The following is a 20,673-nucleotide window of genomic DNA, read 5'->3' on the forward strand; positions in this document are numbered from 1 at the left end:
ACCGGGCTCAGGAGCACGTGCTGTAGGTTCCAGCTCTTGAAATTCAACAGCACAGGCTACACTGATCTCTGCTGACAAACTGAAACCGAGCAGGACCCTGTGGGGACTCCCTGGAGACAGAACCCCCCACCCCCACCCCTCGTGTAGCTTTGCCTCTTGTTCGTAGAAAAGCTTCAGCTTCCCAGGCCCTCCCCGAGTTCCAAAGAGCAAATGCAATCAGAGACATGCAACACCAGAGGGAAACAGTCGAGCAAGACAAAATAATAATAGTTTAGCCGTAAAACAAAGTCAAAGACCTTTCGTTCCTCCTCAGGGGCTACAGATGATATCCTGAGTCATGTCCCTGAGTTGTTGTGCAGATACTAAAATGCCCACCAGGTGGAGGAAGTTAATTGCAAGCTGACCGCCAGCACGTAGACCCCAGACTGAAGGGAACCAGAAGGTTGACGATTGAGATTCCTGAACCATCACCCTGTTACCTCACCACCAATCGATCGGCGAACCGTGCACGAGCCGATCACGTACCCCATGACTCTCTCGCTCAGACTCTCTTTCAAAACCCTTCCCTGAGAGCCTTCGGGGCGTTCGGGGCTTTTGCACATGAGCTGCCCATTCTCCCTGCCGGCCTCACATCGGCCACGTGCAGTGAACACTGGCCTCTTCCTTCACCACAACCTGGTATTAGTAGATTGGCTGCACGGCGGGTGAATGAACCCAACTTCGGTTCGGTAACAAAATCAGAACTGTGGTTGCCTCCTGTTGGGAGGTGGGTGACTGCAAAGTGGCCTGAGAGACCTTTCTGGGGTGATGGACAGGTTTCACCTCTTAACTGCAGTTGGAGACACAGGAGGAGACGTTTGTCAAAATGCACTGAACTCTTCTATAACCTGTGTGTTTCTTACCGCACGTAAACCATCCCTTTACAACAGACGATGGTAAGTCATGATCTCAGAAAGCCCAAGGCAAACAGAACCCAATAGGAACCACCTGGACTCTCCCCCACCCTAAAATCCAGCTCGAATCCCATCTCCTTTGCACTGTTCTCTCCCTCCACCTCCACTCCACCCCGGGTCGCAGCGGTGCCTCCCTCCTCTGGCCAGTAATCCACACCATAAGCAGGGTTACCGTGTTCTTATTCACCACCCTTAGTAGACAGAGGATGGTGCCCCCGCAAAAGATGCCCATGTTCGAATCCCCCGTGCCTGTGAGTACATGACCTTACAAGGCAAGAGGGAATTAAGCTTTCTAATTAGTTTAGCCTGACCTGGGTCCTCCAGGTGGGGCCAATCTGACCACATGAGACCTAAAAACTGGAGGGAGAGGAGGCAAAAGGGAGAGTCAGAGAGACGCGGCCTAAGACCCGGCCCACGACTGCAGGCTTTGAGGACAGAGGAGGGGCCCCCAGCCGAGGGATGCTGTGACCTCCAGAACCTGGAAAAGGCACAGGAATGAACTGTTCCCCAGAGGTTCCGGAAAGGAACACAGCCCAACTGGCACCATGATGAGACTGCCCAAGGGCGCAGCAAAGCCATCGGCCACAAAGCGAACGTGGCCACTTCTGACACATGCACCATGGGTCTGGGATTCTACCAGAAGCCAGCCGGGCACGCGTAGACCAGGCTCTTAGGAGAACCTAGTGCTCTGTGTGTCTCCACCTCTCCTATTTGTTTCTCATACCGTTTTATATAAGTGGTTTCCTCCTACCATTTCAATCAATCCAATCTTTTGGCAATCGCTTTCAGGACAAGCGCCAGCAGGGGCTGTGTCTGGGAGTTCTGCGAGGGGCTGCAGTGATGTGCCTCAGACCTGCTTCGAGCACAGGCCTGTTTCGAGCAGTTTTCACTGAGACAGAGAACCTCGAGTCCTCGGGGAGGGCCCGGCAGGGGCCGGCGGGGAAACGCCAAGCTGCCTGTTTATGATGTCGGCGTGAGAGATCGATAAAGCAGTTTCAAGCATTTACTCTCCCCGCAAAGCCCTTTTCCGACGGCTAGAACGCACGCTCCGTTTCCTGGCACACGCATAGACCAGCGTTTTAACGCAAAGCTTCCAGGACGCCCTGCAACCGATTTCTGGTTTGGACAAAGCCCAGTGGGATGGCGTCCACCGCTCGGAGGATCAGAGAAGCCCTCGGTCCGAAACTCAGCCTTTCTCGGGAACCGCACACCTGCCCGTACCTACCGCGCGCTCTGTGTCAGCAACGACGCCGACCCCAGGCCGGACAGAGGTGGACGGACGAGGGTGGGGTCTGCCTTACCTGCCTGGCTCTCCTTGGGCTTGCACTGGACCTCCTCCACACACTCGGCTGGGAACCATCCGATGTGGCCGCGGGCGCTGCCTTCCCAGAAGCCCCCTTCGCCGATGCTCAGAACTAGAGACAGATGGGGAAAGGGGGAGGGGTTAGTGGGCGGGGCTTGGAGGGCGTGGGGTGTGGATGCAGGGAGGAGGGGCCGGCAGCTCTGGTCTATTTGCTGGCTGACCGTGCCTCCCTTCAGCCGTAGACCAGGGGCCTGGCAAAGTGTCCCTCGGAGGGGGCACTGCAGAGCCTCTGAGCCCCCAGGTCCCCTCTGCCCGTTAGGCCTGGGGGAGAGGATGTAAGCGCCGGGCATCCTGGTGTCCTCGTATCTCACAGCACTCGGCGTGTGGCCACTGTGTCCCGTCTCTCAGGTCCCAGCTGAGACGGGAGAGTGGGACCTCCGAGACCCCACCATCAGTTATTTCAGGTGTCAAAGTCGGGGGACAGGCCACCCTGATGAAGAGACGCAACCATGAGGTCGTGTCGGCCCCTCTGGAGCTGGGGGGAGGAGAGGCCAAGAGTCCAGGCCCACAGGACCTTTGAAATTCGTTTGAGAACAGAGAGTTCACAGCAGGAGACAGGGAAGCAGCCTGCTTGGCAGCTACAAGATACCACCTGGGCTTGAAGTGCAAGGGCAGCCTGGTCGACGCCCCACGGGCAGTCCCGGGCTTCTGGCCGGCTTACCAATGAAGAACCTGAGGGTTATGTTGGTGCCGCAAGCAGCAGGGGGCCGCTGCACAGTGAAAATGCAAAGTCAAGGGTCACGGGACAGACACAGCTGCCCCGCCTGCAGGGCTGAGGGCGCTGGGTCTCCCCCTTCCTTGGCTCAGTGCTGGGCGCACAGAGGGCCTCACAGACGCCCACTGGGGGGACGAAGCGTATTCCTTTTTAAACTGGACCGATGCTGAGCGTGGGTGAGCAACGCAAACCCACAGACACGAGGTCCCACGTGCTGCCCAGGCACTGCTTGGACAAGTATTTTGGTCGTAAGGGTCAGGCTGGCAGGGGTGAGGCAGGGGAGGGTCTCTGTCTCTTAGGCCTGTGATGCTGGGCTGGGGGCACACCTCCACCCCAAAGCCCTGGCTCCCTCAGAGTGTATCTGTGCAGTGGGAGGTTAGTATAATCTCTGCACGTCTTAACGTTCTGTAAATTACTCAGGACCCCCAGGCACCAGAACTGCGGAGAAGAGATCATGGCCACAGAAATGTCTCCTTCCATCCCTCCTCTTAATCTCAAAGGCCAGGTAAGGACACCCGGACCCGTGAGTTTTGAAGGTGAACAGCACAGAGTACCTCAGCTTTAGACGTCTTTGCCTAATAATTTGAAGAAACGGCCTAAAGGGAACAGACAGGCAACCTCCCCGAGGACCATTAAGATCATAATCGCGTGAACCATTTTCTACAAAAATCAGCGCTGGCCCCTTACGCTCAGCGCAGCCCAGCTGACGGGGATGTACACCACGGCAGCCCAACGGAACCCAGATGTGACAGGGTCGTCTCGGAGCGCTGCCCTGGATGGTGAGCGGAGGACAGGGACCTGCCCGGGCGCTGTCCAGCTACTGCAGCGGCCTGGCTGACCGCCACGGGTCCACGTAGAAACTCGTGGTGGGGACCGTGCATCTGCCTCTCGTCTCTCCAGGCAACGTCAAGGCCACACCCTTGGGCACAGCCAGGTGACGCCGGCACCAAGCCGACTGCAGGCGTGAGCGACTCAGAGAGACAAAGGGGGCTGGGCTTGCAGTCCAGACAAACTAGACCGGAATCCCCGTCCCCAGGTAGGCAGCTGTGGGAGCCTTGCCCCAAGTTACCATGTAACTTAGACAGGAGTCTTTTACGGGCTGGATCCTGTCCCTAACATTCCTCTGTTGGAGTCCTGACTCCCAGCAGCTGAGACTGTGACTGTGCTTGGAGATGGGGTCCTTAAAAGTTACAGTGGAGTCCAAATTCCATCCGGGCGGCGCCCAGTCCTTCAGCAGCCCAGAGACCATGTAAGGACAGGCTGCCCAGTCTCACAGCACAGTCAGGGCACCGAGGCAGCCACGGAGCTCCTCCTCGCCACGACCCGAACTGAGCCCCTGTGTGGGCTGCCTGGTGTCCTCTCCAAACCCCTATGTGGCAGTCCTAACTCCCAGAACCTCAGAATGTGGCTGTGTTTGAAGATAGGGATCTTTAAAGAGGTGATTAAGGTAAAATGAGGTCACTAGGGTGGGCCCTAATCCCACAGGACTGGGGTCCTTATAAGAAGAGGAGGTCAGGACACAGACACACACAGAGGGGCGACCCCGTGAGGACACAGGGAGGAGACGGCCGTCTACAGGCCGAGGAGAGAGGCCTCAGGAGGACCAGCCCTGGCCACACCTAGATCTCGGATTCCAGCCTCCAGGACTGGAGACAGTAAATCCTGAGGTTTATACTGCCCAGTCTGGGGAGCCTTGCTACAGCAGCCCGTGCTGACACACACAATGGGATCTGACACCTTTGGCCCACAGTTGCTATGAGGTTTACAAGGAAAAACGTGTGACGTCCCCAAGCAGGGTGCCTGGTAAATAGCAGGTGCTAACAGTCTCCACCTGTATCTCCTCTGTTATCATCTCTGATGTGTGGACGAGGACACGCGGCCCCCAGATGTGAAGTGACCGGTAACTGAAGTGACCGGGAAGGCTCCCCAGGCCCTTCCCAGCCCAGCCCGAAGCCTGCCACGGGCCTGGGGGTGACAGCAAGGTGGACGGATGGACACATGGGGGACGAAAGCCCAGGGGTGCGGGCTCAGCAGATTTCAGAGCTGGGCTGGGCAGCGAGACCCGGTGCTCTTTGGTGTTTGGTATTAAAATTCCAAACTGCAGGTCATGTGAGTGCTTGTATTTATAATTTGAATGTTTATAATTTAAAAGTTAACAAAAATACTGTGTTAAACTACATAGGGACAATCAGGGACTTATGGGTATGATGCTCGAAGACCCCACTGGACCCCACCCCAGGAGGCAGCTATAAACCCTGAATATGATGCAAAATGGTACAGGACGCGGACAGCAGACGGGCCTGGTGGGATGCATGCTTGCCCGGGGGGAGAGGGGAGCAGAGCTGGATAGCGAAGCCCCTTCTCCACGGCTTGTAGCCTGGACTAAGTATGGTCCCCACAGCAGGGCTGGCAGAGGAGGGGCACATGAGGAAAAAGCTGCGTTCTGAGCGGCCTAAAGAACCAGAAGGATGGAGCCAGGAAACCAGGCACCCTGAAGAGAGTCGGGGTGTCCTCACAAGGGAAACAGCCAGGGAGGGGTGGCCAACTCAGGGCACCCACCTCTCTGAAAAGATGCAGAGCAGCTCCGCTCAAGTCGGGGCCTGAGCTGTCACCCAGGCAACCCTCCCAAAAGAAAGGAAGAATGAACTGAAGCCATACTCTCCACAACTTAACACCCTGATGTCCAAAACGCAACAGAAGATGACCGGACAGGCAAAGACCCAACAGGATGGGGCCCGTCCTCCAGAGCAGAGAAAACCACGTGAGCCTGACCCCAAAATGACCCTCATGGTGGGACGACAGACGGGGATTTTAGAGGGACGATGACACCCGTCTACGCTGTTGTAAAACAGCAATGCACATCCAAAGAGTGAAAATGTCAACAGAGCAATAGGAAGTCTTGGCAAACAGAGCGAAACTATAAGAAAATACACGTGGAAACCCTGGAATTTAAACGTGTCATTTCTGAAATGAAAAAATTCACAAGACGGACTTAGCAGTGAAGGGGGCATTTCAAAGGAAAGAGCGAGTGAACCTGAAAATAGACCAACAGAAACGACCTATGGTTAAAAAAAAAATGATGGGAATAAAATAAACAGAGCCCCTGGGACCTGCTGTTGCCACCAGATGGTCGAGTTTCCGTGCAGCTGGACTACCAAGAAGGAGTTGCAAGAGAGAGAACGGGTCTCCAGCTGTCCTCGGAAACTTGTAAAACCCAGGGGGTGTCGGCTAGATTACTGCGCGGTACGGAGGAAGGAGCAGGGCATCACCAGCTCAGGGCCAGATGGATTTGAACCTGACCGGCTGACCCCTAAGGGGCACACTTTCTTGCCCCTGCCATGCATCTTCCGAAAGCTGCCCTGCAGCGACAGGGCCAGGCATGCTGTGCCCTTTCCTGCTCCGCCTGGTGAGCTCAGCGGCCCCCATGGGGCCTGCAGCCCACACCTGTCACTTCTCCACCCGCCTCGTGTGGCCTCCAGCGCCACAGCGGTCCTCTACAGCCGCTGCCAACCTCCTGCACATGCCTGCACTAAACCCGTCTTCCCTAAGGGCCGCATACACCTCATCTTCCTGCTCAGAAACCGTCGCTGGCTCCCATCGCTGGTACTGCCCCTGGTCTAACTCCTGGCATGCACGGCGGCCCTCAAGGCTTTTCACCCACATTTCCCAGGATTCTGCTTTGGGCATCCTTCCCTATAACCCGGCGGATCTCCTTCCTTGCAATGTCACAGGCCCCCAGGCTGAACCATCCACCTGGATGCCCCTCCCTGAGCCCCGAGACGCGTCTGAGTCCGACCCGTGCTTGGCCGCATCCCAGCACCACCTCCCACCTCCTCCTGAGGCCCTGGGAGGTTTTCCAGACGCAGAAGAGCTGCCCGTCGCCGCCCTCGCCTGCCCCTCCCCTGCTTTTCTCTGCAGTGGACTCCCGTCCCAGATAGTCACGTGCTAACCTTCCCAATGGACATTAGAGTCACCGGGGCCATGAGCATCACTGTACTCCCCGTTCTGCCCTCCCAGGGCTCCGTATTTTCCACGGGGGCCCCGCAGAAGCAATGCCCTGGACACCGACACCCCAACGGGGATAAACTGAGGCTGAGGGGCCCCAGCCTGACCCTGCCCTGGAAGCAGAATGGACACTGACCTTTGACCCTGTCGCCACGGTGAAGGGGGATCTCGCCATCGACCTGGGGCTGGTATGGCTTGACGACAACGAAGAGCCTGCCGGGGACCGCGCTGTACAGCTTCCGCTTGGGCCCCGGGTACTCGAAGGCCGAGAGCGCATCCTTGTTGGCGCCTGGCAGGAAAGCCGGACTGCAGGGGAGAGGGGGGCAGAGACAGAGAGGGAGGGTCACGGCCTGAGACAGAGCAGGGTACACTCCAGACCCTTGGCCCATCTGTTTATAACAAACGCTGAGCCTCGGGCAGTCACATTGGAGCTCCTGATTCTAGACGTGCCTGGAGATGTGAAAAGGCCCCGGGGGGCAGCATCAGTGCTTAAAAGACTCAGGTAATTCTGGCAGTTCTACTTCTGGGCAGGTACCCCAAAGAAGTGAAAGCATGGCCTCAAACAGGTGTTTGCACACCCACGTGCACAGCAGCATCCTTCTCAAGAGATGGAAACGACCCAAGTCTCCACTGCTGGATGAATGGACACCCCAAATGTGGTCCATCCACACAGTGGAATATTATTCAGCCTGAAAGAGGGAGGTGACGACATGAATGAAATTTGAGGACGTTACGCTAAATAAAGGAAGATGGTCACAGAAGGACAGATGATGAGTGATTCCACTCAGGGCAGGTGCCTGGTGTACTGAAACTCATAAGCAGGATGGTGGGGGCCAGGGGCTGGCGGAGGGGGAGGGGAGTCTGCCTTTAATGGGGACAGAGCGTCAGTTTAGGAAGATGGGGAAGATGCAGGTGGATGGTGGGATGGTCGCGCGACAACACGAATGTACTTGACGCCACTGAACTGCACACGTAGAAGTGGGTAAGATGGTAAATTTTATGTGCGTGTTTCAATTTAAGAAAAACTCCAGTGGAGGCAGCAGTCAAGGGAGGCCCTGGGTCTCTGCCATGTTATCAGAGCCTCACTGTGAGCGCCAGCCACACCATGTGAGGAAACACCCAGAACCTACTGGCGAAAGCCTTCATTATCGCGGTGCAGGCAGCCCACGCCCAGCTGCCCTGGTGACATTTCACAAGTGGGACTTTAATTCTTTCCTGTTCTATGTGACTATATCACAAAGAGCGTGCGTTTCTAGGCCAACTTCCCTGCCTGACAGTGAGCGTGGACATCTAACTCAACAGGGCCCGACGGTGGGATATAAGAGAGACAGAGACACAGAGAGAGACAGAGAGAGAGAGAGAAGCACAGGTTCCCAGAGAAACGTGCAAAGTGGTTTTCCGTGACGACATCCCCATGTCATTGTGACAGTTGATGGGTGACCCGGGTGACTCCTTCTGGAGAGAAGAGAGCACGTTCTTTTTTTTTTTTTGCGGTACGCGGGCCTCTCACTGCTGTGGCCTCTCCCGTTGCGGAGCACAGGCTCCGGACGCGCAGGCTCAGCGGCCATGGCTCACGGGCCCAACCGCTCCACGGCATGTGGGACCTTCCCGGACCAGGGCACGAACCCGCGTCCCCTGCATCGGCAGGCGGACTCTCAACCACTGCGCCACCAGGGAAGCCTGAGAGCATGTTCTTATCACTCATAATCTGGAGGAGTCATACTGAGCTCTCCTTCCGTGATGGGGTCTTTAGAAAAAACCCAGGCACGTGGATGAACCTGGGCAGGGATTCGGGGCGAAGCTCCAGAGCCCCTGGTCAGAAAGACAAGAGAAGCCTTCACGGCCGGCTGGTGTCGCCCAAGAGGACAACCCGCCACGGGGAAGAGGATTATTAATAATACTTGGGGAAGGTTCCCGAGTCAGGGAGCCACATCCGAGTCTCGGGAGGGGGGCCACTCATGGCACAAATTCATGGCCGTGAAGGGTGGGGTCCCCAACTATGGTTCTCCTTTCAAACTACAGATGCCGTGGCCTGGGAGCCCACACAGGGAGCTTGAGATTCCTGCAAGGAAGACGTTCTCACCTTTAGGTGTGAAACAGGCTTGCGGGGAATATTCTAGAATATGCTGTGACCGTTCACGTTCGGGATTTAACGCGAACCCCCCATGTTCCTTTTGTGTCGTGCTTTACCCACGCTGGCACCCCTGATAGATACGTAGGGTCTGCTTTACGCTTGTAAGAATCCGTGGAAGCGTGACTGTGCTGTTTTTTGCCACGCTTTTCACTTTTCGCTTGTGGTGATGAGCTGGCCACAGGAACCCATGTCTACACGCGGGACGTGCTCAGTTTACACCCTAATTTATGCTAGTCAGGTGAGAAGGATCGACCGTCAGAGCTGCCTGCCCGGCCCCAAAGCCCAGAGCTCTCCCTAAACCACACGGAGCAGCGGGCGGGCATGTGACCTTTCCCAGGTGCTCGCCTGGGCTCAGAGACACAGAGAGTGGACAAGCTCTCCTGTCCCCAGGGATGCCCCCTCTCCGGCCTCCTCGACCCCAGCCTTCCCTGACCAAGTTGAAGCCACAGACGGAGGTCAGAGCATCCTGGGAAACAGGTGCCCCTGTCAGCTCTGACATCACCAGGCAGCCCTGCCCGGCGGCCTTCCTGTCCCTCCCCACTTCCTTCTCCCCACCAGCCGGCTACAGATCGGCGTGCACAGATGGGAAAATCCACCATCCTCTGGACGGATATCACTGATCCCCAAACACCCCGGGAGCCCAGAACTGCGACGCCGGCACGAGCCAGGCTGTGTGACCGCCTCTGGTCCAGAGGTGACAGTTGGCAAGGCAGCTGACGCACAGAGAGGGAGGACTATCTGGGCCACCTGCCTGTGGTGGGAAAGACCCGGGAAAGGTAGAGCGGCCCTCAGCGTTCCCGCCTGCGACGACGTCCCGCCCGCCTTCTGCATCAGGAAGAAGACCCAGCCATTCAATGTGCCTCACCTCAGCCTCACTCGGAGCTCGGGGGGCGGGGGGCGGGGGCGGCGGGGAGACAGTGCCTTTGCCACAGGGGCTGAACATCATCAGGGGTCTCCTCTCCAGCCCCCAGGCCAGGGGACAGTGAGTCCTGGTAACCAAGGGGACTCGGCCCCTCGGCAATAGGGAAGTGTCCCTCGGGGCCACTCCACCTGGACTCAAGGGTTCAGAAAAGGCTTGGGGTCAGCAGAGGGCAGGCGCTCCAGGGGGGCGCCCCATACCGGCCTCAGAAGGCCTCCTCTCCCCAGACCTCCACAAACAGTGCCTGGATCTGCCCCGATGCACCTGCCATATCTGGACTGAGCGATGGCCGGGCGGGGCCCCCCACACGGGGCTGCTAGGAGGATCAGTGACGGAAAACAGACGAAGCTCCCCCTCTCTGCCCCCCGCCGGCTCTGTCACTGAAGCTTTGATGGAAGTTATCACCTCTGCATCTGACCATCACCCAGGCTGGCCTGGGAGCTATGCAACACAGGGCTATATCTACACCATCTCCATGCCCCCATCCCTGGTTGCGGGTGCAGTAGTGGGTGCTCGGAAGTGCCTGATGCGTTAAACCCCAGTCAGAAACTGCAGGTTGTCCCACGGAGGTCACAAATGGGCCGCATGGACACCCCTGGACAGGAGGTGTGGCGGCAGCAGACACCAGGGGCGATGAGCGGAAGGGCAGGTGGGCCCATGAGTTGGTCCCCAAGCACCAGAAGGCGAGACGACTCTGAGGGCAGCAGGGTTAAGGCAGGCGGGCTTCTCCCCCAGGGGAGGGGGCGGGTCAAAGTCCAGAGAAAAGATAAAGATGGACCATGCTGATGATGGCTGGGGCAGGGCAGAGGGTAAGCAGCACAGCTGGGGCTGCCAGACCTGCCTCCTAGCTGCTGGTCAGCTACAGAAGCAGCTGCTGTGCCCAGAGCCTGGGAACCACATGAGGAGCCCAAGGAACCCCACTGTGCATAATCAACGACAATCAGCAAGGAGACTGCGTCCAACCTGAAAACTTGATCCTCAGGAGAAATCCATCCAGCTACCATCTCTCCACCTACCCACCCATCCAGCCAGCCATCGACTCACCTGTCCATCCATACACCCATCCATCCATCCTCCATCCACCCATCCACCATCCATCCTCCATCCATCCATCCTCCATCCATCCATCCATCCATCCTCCATCCTCCATCCACCATCCATCCTCCATCCATCCATCCACCCATCCATCCATCCGTCATCCAGCCATCCATTCACCTATCCATCCATCCACCCATCCACTCACTGATCCGTCCATCCATCCATCTATCTTACCACTTATACAAACATTATGTATTCACTCATTCATCCAAATTTCAAAAGAACCCTGCCGGAAGCCCAGCTGGTCACTTACCACCAGATGCTGGATAAGTCAGTTAACCACTGGAAGCCTCGGTTTCCCCATGTGATAAGAGGGGATGATCTAGAGAGACCTGAGAGTGAGTCAGAAGGAACCATTCTGCACAGGTGTGTGAACACTCAACACGTCTGCTTCACTCTCTGCTTCAACTGGAAAGTGGGTGACAGGATGCACGTGTCAGCCAGCTGGTTCCAGCCGGCGCCGGAGTGTGTCACTGGGCAGAGACGTCAAAGCGAACACAGCTCCAGTCTGGGAGTTCTGTTCCTTGAGCCACTCTGCAGACAGTCAGCTCCCGAACTCATCTGTCCAAGCCCGGAAAGGCTCTGTCTAAGAACAGGAAGAAGTTGGTCCTTGAAGACCAGAGTGCGTCTGCGGTTCTAGGTACCAGCAGTGATGTGTGGTCCACACAGACGCTGAAGCATCTTCTCATTCCAGGTTAATCTGAGCCTTGCCAAGTGCCACTTCACGAGTGGAAAAATGGAAGCCCCATAAATAGTGACGTAGGCGCAGAGATGCAGAGCTGACCTCACATCCTGGCTCCCCGATCCCAGCTCAGGGCTCCCTGCGGGCTCCCTGCTCTGTGCGGTGACGAACCGGGCGACCGTGACCTCCCTTTGCCCCGTTTTATGAAATGCACCCTCTGCTGGGCCCTGCTCGCCCGTGGCAGCCCTCGACGGCAGCAGGGGCCACAGCGCCCCAATGGCTCCAGGTTGGCAGTGCCGTCCCCTCTTGGAGGCCAGGCTGGGCCCGTCCTGCCTGCACAGTGAGGATGGGTCTGAAGTTTCCCCCACCCCAAAGGGTCCACACTCTCCTTGTGTTCCGTCCAAGAACAGCCAGGAGGAATTCCAACGGCGCTGTTTTGGTATGAGGGCTACATCACTGAATTGTCAATATCAGAAAACTGGTCGGCCGTGGGGTGACCTGGACATTTCCCAGCTCTCCTGGATGAACAGGGACCTGCCTGCACGTGGAACTTTCTCCGTTCGTTCCTTCGTCAGCCACTTACACATCCATCCACTCCTTCACCGGGCAAGTATTTAGTGGATCTGCAGACGCCCATGGACTTGAGACAGACTCGAGCCTCATGGGGGAGAAGTACAAGTTGACAAGATGCTTCTCTGCGTGTCTGATGGGTCAGCACAGAGGCTGGGGTGACAGGGAGAGGGCGTCGGCTGCGCGAAAGGCTCTGCTGGGACGTTTGGGGAAACGTGATGCCACAGAGACCAGGGGCATGATTGGAGGGGCACTGGGATCAGTGGCTGCGCTGGAGACGGGGAGCCCTGTGTGCAGAGTGGTGGCAGAATCACAGATATGAAGAAGCAGAATCTCCCAGAGCTGGGGACCTGCTAGAAATCGGGGTGTCATCCAGGTTCCAGACTCATGTGGGTAGAAGGAGGCTGCTGGAGGGCTACCTGCTGGCGGCTCTGGGAGGGGGTGGCGTTTCCAACACAGAGATCCCAAGCCCTGACCCCGCTGACAGCTGTGTCTTAAGCATGGAAGCTCAGACTCCACGTCACCCCCTGTACCATCAGCGTTGTTTCCTCCTCTGCCTTCGGGCCGGGAAGAAATGCGAGAGCTCTCAGCCCGCACGCCTCCCCGAGCACCGTGGCCCCCTCCCAGGCTTCTAGGTTGCGTTTCCGGCTTTCGTGGCTCTGGTGCCAGCACCCCACACGCCACAGCCTCCCCGCAAGGTCCTGAGGAGGTGCTTCGCGGATGGGCAATCATTAGACGTCCCGTCCTGCTGGGGTGGCCAGTGTGCAGCGGGGGCTTTTGTGGACTCCAGAGAAGTGGGACCCCCCGTGATCTCAGAAGTGTGCCCGCCTCGGAGCACCCACACTGTCCAGCTGCCCCGACACACTCCAGGACGGCCCAGGCCACCGGCGTTGGGATTCTGCCTGTTTGCAGACACAAGGCTCCAGGCGGCAGGGCGTGGGCACCTAGAGCCCCCGAGGGATGGGGAAGAGTCTGGAAGGTGCGTCCTTCCCTGTACCTTCCCACGCTCTGCTCCGGTCACACAGGACCCCTTGCCTCTCCCCGATGCCTGGCTGGCCCGCTTCTCCACCTCCGGAGCCCCCCTCCTCCGTGGAGGCCCCTCGTCTCCCCCAGGGAGGTCTGAGCCCTGACTTGTGTGCGCTCTGCCTCTGGGGGAGTCAGTCTGTCCGGGGCTCCCTGTCATCGACTACATCAACCCCGGGGCTGACACGCTTCCCGCCCTCATTTCTCGGGTATTCGCCTCTGCACGGTGAGCGCCCATCACAGGCCGGTTGTTCACGCGTTTATGCCACCAGCTGAGAGAGCAAACACTGAATGTCCCCGGTGCGGAAGGACAGAAAGTGACAGGCAAGGGCAGCCAGTGTGGTGCCCGGACCCGATTCCTCAGCAGGCCGGACGCACCTGCTGTCCCGGGGTGCCCCCTTCACCTGGCCCCGCCTACCCGCCAGGTGGCCACCTCCTCACGGACCCCCTACTCCTGACGTCTGGGTGACATGCCGTTAGCACCCGGGCTCGGGCAGCGGGCAGGGTGGCGGGGGACAGCCCGACTCCACCCCTGCCCTGTCTGCTGACGCCCTCCCGCCTTCTGGGTCAGGACGGCACGTGGCGGGGAGCAGCACAGCAGCTCTCACCGAGGAAACCAGGTCCCTGTGCCGCTGGGGAGCACAGCTCTGGCATCCTGGTCCCTGTGCCCCAAGAGGCGGGACGAGCGTGCGCGGAGGTGGACAGGCGCGAGCCAGGGGGGCCCCACAGCGCCCTGTCACCCCCCGAGTCTGCCCAGATGGGGGCATATCCCCCGGAAGGGATGTGCAGGGCGGGGTGGATTCCCACCGACCCAGACCCTTCGGGGACCCCCGCTCCGCCCATAGAGCCGAGTTCAGGGAAACGAAAGCAACGTGGTTGAGAGACAGACTTTGGGAGCCCTTCCCGCTCAGCCCCTGCCCATGGGGGAGGTGGGCGCGCAGGATACAGCCAGCCAGTCTCCCTGCCTGAACGCAGCAGGCTTTCCTCTCTGCCGAGCCCAACGCACCCTGGAACCGCTCCTTTGATGGGAGGGTGGCCGGCACGCCCTCTGGTGCCGGTGAGGCCAGGGCAGCCCTCAGGACTAGCTGGCGAGCTTTGCGGGAATACGTCAAGAGCTGTTCCCAACCTGGCGAGAACAGGGCAGCTGGGAGGGATCCTAGGAGGACCCGCACTCCTCTCCACACTCCGGTGGTGGGTGATGGGGCCACCCAGCGAAACCCTTTCTCAGGCCGGTTCTTAGCAACGTGGACCAGCCATGCCAGTGGGCGCCACTAGAGGGCGACGCAGGCAGGCGCATGCAGAGCCTCCAGGTGAGGCAGGGCACCGGGACGGGCTGCAGGCAGACGGGTTCCCTGCAGGCAGACGGGTTCCCGTCCATTCTGAACCCTCTTCCTTCTTCTAATTTGCACTCAGGTCGGCTGGCTATCGAGGGCTGGCTCCACGTGGGAAGCTGCCCTGGCCCACAGCGCAGAGCCCAGGCCCGGGAGGAAGCCGCTTGGCCAGGGCTGGCAGAAGCCCAGGGATGGGTGTGTGGGGCTTGGGCAGCTGGGGGGGCCTCGGCCCCATCTCGTCAAGCCTACACCCGAGGGTTTGGCCCGAGGCCGGTTCTGGCCACGTGGAGGTGCCCATCACACTCCCGGCGCCTCAGGTGGCCGTTTACGGGCTCTGCCCAAGGGAGAGGCGCTAAGTGGTCAGAACTCCCCGTGGGCAGCGAGAGAGGAAGGAGGGGGTGAGGTGCGGTGGGCAGCCAGAGGGAACCCCCGCCAGATGCTCAGGACGCTGGGACTCCCTCAGGCTGGCCTGACGCCCTCCACTTCCCCTGCCCCTTACTTTGCCCAAGCCGCAGCCCTCACCAGGATGACCTCCTCTGCAGCGGTCAGAGGGTCGGTCAAGACGCCTTTTACAATGAGGAAACCAAGGCAGCCAACATGTCTGTGGAACTTACACGGGTCTCAGCACGTGGCGGGTGCTCCCTTCAGCAGCCTCCTCGGCCCAAACCCAGCAGGTCCCCTTTTACATATGAGAAAACGGAGGCACAGAAGGGTTGAGTGACTTGCCCCAAGTCACACAGCAGGTAGGAGGCAGAGCTGGATGCAACTGGCGGGTTGGCAGCTACCCACTGAGACAGGATCCGCAGACGGAGGGGTCCGTGTGGGGCTGGGGCTCTCCCCTCCATGACTGGGGAGTATCCCAACCAGTATCTGGGTTCTGTGACAACCAGAAAGCGCTCTGGGGGCACCTGGGCAACCCCGAGGCTGGGAGCCATGGCCTCCCTGCAAGGATCCCCGTCTGTCCCAGGCAAGGGCTGGGCTCTGAGCTGTGAAGACAGAGACGGGATGGAGGGTTCAGCTGCCTCCTTGGGCCCCCAGAAGGCCCAGGGGCTGTGCTGTGGTACCCTGAGCGCAGGTACCCCATCACTGGGGCTGCGTGTACGGCCGTGTCCACGCCTGAGCACAGGTGTGAAAGCAGAGAGCCTGCGTGTGGCTCAAATGCCACCATTATCCTGGCGACCGCGGGGAACCAGGGTGCCTGGCAGGTCCCTTTTATGACACGGGAGTCTCGGGGGCAGGACCCCAGCAACTCAAGGGGCTCCTGTCAGCGCGTAGCTGCTGAGTGAGCAGATCCTGAGCACACAGGCACACACACACACATGCGTGCACATCCGGACACACGTGCACACATGGACATGCAAGTGCACACAAAGGCACACAAGTCCACGCACACACACACCATCACACAGATGCACGCACACACACACAAACACAAATGGACACAAAGACACATGGACACACAAGTGTGCACACACACACACACACACACACAGGACATCAGGGACAGTCAGATGGGGTCCCTGCAACACGCCAGCTGCCGTCCTCTCTGCACAGCAATATTTCGCTTGCAGCTTTTGCAAGTCCCTGGCCACCCTGCCTTTGGTATCTTATTAGATTTCGTACTGGAGGAAGGGGACACACTCTCTTCAAAATTATAGTCATAATTCCAGCTAACGGTGTGAAGTGGAATCTGAGGCCTCGGGGGAGCCCTTTAATTTAGCTTTATGGCACTCGGCAGCACCTGGGATTCTCCCCTGGGGTGACTCAGAGCGAGAATCTAGACCAGAGGAAGGATGGGCTCTCGGGTGTGAGAATGAGACTCTGGGGGGAAGTGCGGATGGGCTCCAGTGGGCCTCCGGACGCTGGCACCGAGACGGGGCCAGGAGACCGGGGTTGCCACGGGCCCGCTCTCCCCACGCCCTCATGGCTGCAGCCCGGACACCTGGCCTGCTGCCCCGGCCACAGCAATCGGCCCTCTCCCAGGACCACGTGAACCACTGAGCCCTCCATCCAGGCTGAGCCCGGCCGCCTCCTTGACATCCCCGACCGGAGCTGGGGGGCGTGGCGTCAGGAGTGACTACGGCTGGACAGACTCACCGCAGGCAGGTGTGGTGAGCCCAGGTGAACGGGGCACGGTGGGATGGGGAACCGGGTCACGAGGCAGAAGGCCGGACCAAGGGGGGCATTCAACCCTCACCAGAAACACCACGCCGGGCAGTGTGCCGGCTCTCCCTGGGCCACCATGGGTGAGGACAGAGTTCAAGGAGGACAACTCTCATGACCTGCCCCAGCTACATGACCTGGCCTCAGTGCCCTCATCTGGGAAATGGGAGGCTGCAGGGTCCTCTGTGGGGAACGAGCCAGGTGGGCTGAGGCGCACGGAGCAGTTCGTGGGTCCACATGAGATCGCAGAGGTGGTGACGGGGTCAGAAAGGTCACTGCTTCGGCTGCTTCAACAGCACTGAGGCCCCAGTGACGAGCCCATCCCCAGGGAGTCTCATCCTGGCCTGACAAACTCTGAAGGCCACGTGAGGAGGTGGACAGCGTGCCCGGGAGCTGGAGCTCTGGGTGGGAATGCAGCCCCCCTGACTGCTGGGGACACAGGGCAGTCAGAGGGTGCCCACGGCCCGAGTGAGACGCCCGAGGGGGGTCCACGCTCTGGCCTATGCTGGCCTTGTCTCCTCTTCTGGAAAGGGGATGGAATGGGGTCCCCTGGGCTGCTTCAGAGTCTGCCGGGACGCTCCCCCTGCCCCTGCCTCGTGGGCAGACACAAGAGGACCAGCCGGGGCTGCTACTGAGTCTGGTGGGGGGGGGTTGTCGGGCTCCAGCACTAGGACGTGGCCCCTCGGAGCTTCACCTGTGCCAGGGTGTCTGGTGGCTACGAATGTGAGGGCTCATTCTGGCTAAGGTGTGTTGACGGTAAACATGGCGCCTGGAGAAACAACCTAAATATCTATCGACAGATGAATGGATAAAGAAGATGTGGTGTATATACAATGGAATATTACTCAGCCATAAAAAAGAATGAAATAATGCCATTTGCAGCAACATGGATGGACCTAGAGATGATCGTCCTGAGTGAAGTCCGTCAGAGAGAGAAAGACAGGCACTGTATGTTATCATTTATACGTGGGATCTAAACTATGGCACAAATGGACCTATCTGCAAAACAGAAACAGACTCACGGACATAGAGAACAGACTGACGAGGGGGAGGGGGTGGGGGAGGGAAGGACTGGGAGCTTGGGATCAGCAGATGCAGACGATTATACAGAGGATGGACGAACAACAAGGCCCTCCTGTACAGCACAGGGAACTCTAATCCCCTGGGATAAACCATAACGGTAAACGAGCATACAAGGGCACCCAAAGGAGGGTACAAAAGGAATACCTATATGCATAACTGAGTCACTTTGTGGTACAGCAGAAATTAATACAACATTGTAAATCAACTGTACTTCAATAAAACAGACAAAGGAACAAAGAAAAAGGTATCCCCTGGAGGAGCCCTCAGCCCAGGGCAGGCTGGGGCCCCTAGCTCCCTGTCTGTCCACACTTCACTTCTGAGACCCAGAAGCCAATGCACAGGGAAAGGAGACGGACTCCAACACCTGCGGCTGCCCAAGCCAGCCTGGCTGCTCTCAGGTGATGGTCTGAGCCAGGGCAGTTGGCAGAAGTTTGGTTTTCAAGTGTTCTTAACATCCGGGCTGGAATAAACCAGGTGTTTTGCTCAACCTCCGGCCCCGCCCTGAGTTCTAGAATCCAGGGGCTCCGAGCAAGGAGGTCTCCCTCTCCCTGGTCCCCACGGGAGCCCACCCACCCGGCCGCTCCTTACCCGACGTGCCAGGGCTGCCAGGGCCTCTTGCCGTCCTCGCCGGTGCCGCCCAGCCTGTTGAGCGAGGGGGATCGGCTGCGGGGCCCGGAGGTGTAGCTCCCAAGGGTCTTCACGGCCCCGTCGGGCCTGCTGGGCATCTGCTGCGGCAGCTGGGGCGAGAGGCTGCGGTGGGGGCCGGCCGAGCGGACGGCCCAGTCAGGCGCGCTGGCATTGAGGTTGTTGTCGCTGTTGGAACGCAGCAGGACCCGGGGGGCGGCCAGTGTGCTGGGGGGCCGTCGCCTTCGGTTGGAGTACGCCGGGGCCTCTCGGAAGGGCACTGCGTCGGAGAGAACGCGAGAGGCGGGTGAGGGCACGTACGGCACCGTCATCGAGGCCCCCAGCCACCAAGGACACGGACACCATGAGTTCTGCACCGATCCCCCCATGGGACCCCGCCATGTGCAGAACTCACCCCGACACAGGAGCAGAGACGGGTGGAGACCAAGAGAGTCTTCCTTCCACGGAGGCTCAAGCCAGCACTTGCGATGGAAGGGACACAGGGTCTGACTTCCATCTGGGCAGTGCCCAGGCCCTCAGCAGCCCAGAGACCGCGTAAGGACGGGCTGCCCCGTCGCACATGACAGTCAGGGCACCGAGGCAGCCATGGAGCTCCTCCTCGCCACGACCTGAACTGAGCCCCTGCGTGCACTGGATGGTGTCTTCCCCCAAACCCCTGTGTTGAAGTCCTAACCCCTGGGACCTCAGAATGTGCCTGTATTTGGAGGTGGGGGTCTTTCAAGAGGTGAGGAAGGTAAAATGAGGTCACTGGGGTGGGGCCCTAACCCCACAGGACTGGTGTTCTTATAAGAAGAGGAGGTCAGGACACAGACACACACAGAGGGATGACCCCGTGAGGACACAGGGAGGAGACGGCCGTCTACATGCCGAGGAGAGAGGCCTCAGGAGGGACCAGCCCTGCCCACACCTGGATCTCAGATTCCAGCCTCCAGGACTGGAGACAGGGATTGGCTGCGGTTTGAGCAGCCCAGACACCCACAGTCCCCAGCTCTACTGGTGGGAAGCAGTCTGTCCCGACCCCCACTGGGCTCCTTTCTCTACCCATCAAACCAGGACCCGGCAGCGTGAGACAGGAGGGGATTGACAAGTGTCACCATGCTTCTTACGAAGTTCTAGACCTGAGGCAAGGCCCTCACTCTGTGAGATCAGTACACCCAGGGACCTGGAATGAGGATACTGCTCACAGGGCCCGTGAGGGCCGGAATCCACACGGCCCGTGCCCTGGGCCAGAAACAGAAGGTGTCCTTTCCAAGAAGAGGCGACTAAAGCAATGTAAGCCTCTGGGTTGCAGGGGAAGCGACCCGCCGATTCCAGCAGCAAAGGACATGGACCCCCTTCGAGCTGGCTGCCCCAGGCCGAGGTCCAATACACGAGGCTGTGCACACTTTGGCCAGAAGCCTGGGCGGCCGGTCCGCAAACCGGCCCGCAGGGCCACGGGCAACACACAGCCTCCGGGGGGCTTATCTGGACCTGAGGAAGCCAGCACCTCAGAGAACGGCGTCAGCAGTTCAGGACGGGGTCCTGCAGGACCCACCAGCCCAGCTGCCCAAGGTCAGAGGTGGTGAGATTCGTCATGGAAACCAAGTATAGCAACCCCCTGATGCCAGCCCACTCCCACGCTGGAGGGCAGGGCTCACGGGGACAGAGGTGGCGCGGGCAGGGCTCACGGGGACAGAGGTGGCGTGGGCAGGGCTCACGGGGGACAGAGGTGGCGCGGGCAGGGCTCACGGGGGGCAGAGGCGGCGCGGGCAGAGCTCACGGGGCGCAGAGGCGGCACTGGCAGGGCTCACGGGGACAGAGGTGGCGCGGGCAGGGCTCACGGGGGGCAGAGGCGGCGCTGGCAGAGCTCACGGGGCACAGAGGTGGCGCGGGCAGGGCTCACAGGGGACAGAGGTGGCGCGGGCAGGGCTCACGGGGGGCAGAGGTGGCGCTGGCAGAGCTCACGGGGCACAGAGGTGGCGCGGGCAGAGCTCACGGGGGACAGAGGCG

The 20,673-nt window shown here is 59.4% G+C and overlaps 1 protein-coding gene across 6 annotated transcripts in view; it reads right to left on the reverse strand.

Annotated features, from left to right (window-relative positions):
• The window catches only part of SHANK2 (SH3 and multiple ankyrin repeat domains 2), a 546,027-nt gene that overhangs the window by 260,258 nt on the left and 265,096 nt on the right, over positions 1-20,673 (reverse strand). For all 6 annotated transcript variants that reach the window (XM_060019467.1, XM_060019468.2, XM_060019471.1 and 3 more), the window contains 3 exons: positions 18,628-18,943; positions 7,173-7,342; positions 2,255-2,368 (listed from right to left, as the gene is read on the reverse strand). In XM_060019467.1, coding sequence (XP_059875450.1) covers positions 2,255-2,368; positions 7,173-7,342; positions 18,628-18,943 — 600 coding nt within the window. The remainder of the gene's footprint in view (positions 1-2,254; positions 2,369-7,172; positions 7,343-18,627; positions 18,944-20,673) is intronic.

Source organism: Delphinus delphis, chromosome 8, assembly GCF_949987515.2.
Source record: "Delphinus delphis chromosome 8, mDelDel1.2, whole genome shotgun sequence".
Classification (NCBI taxonomy): Eukaryota; Metazoa; Chordata; class Mammalia; order Artiodactyla; family Delphinidae; genus Delphinus; species Delphinus delphis.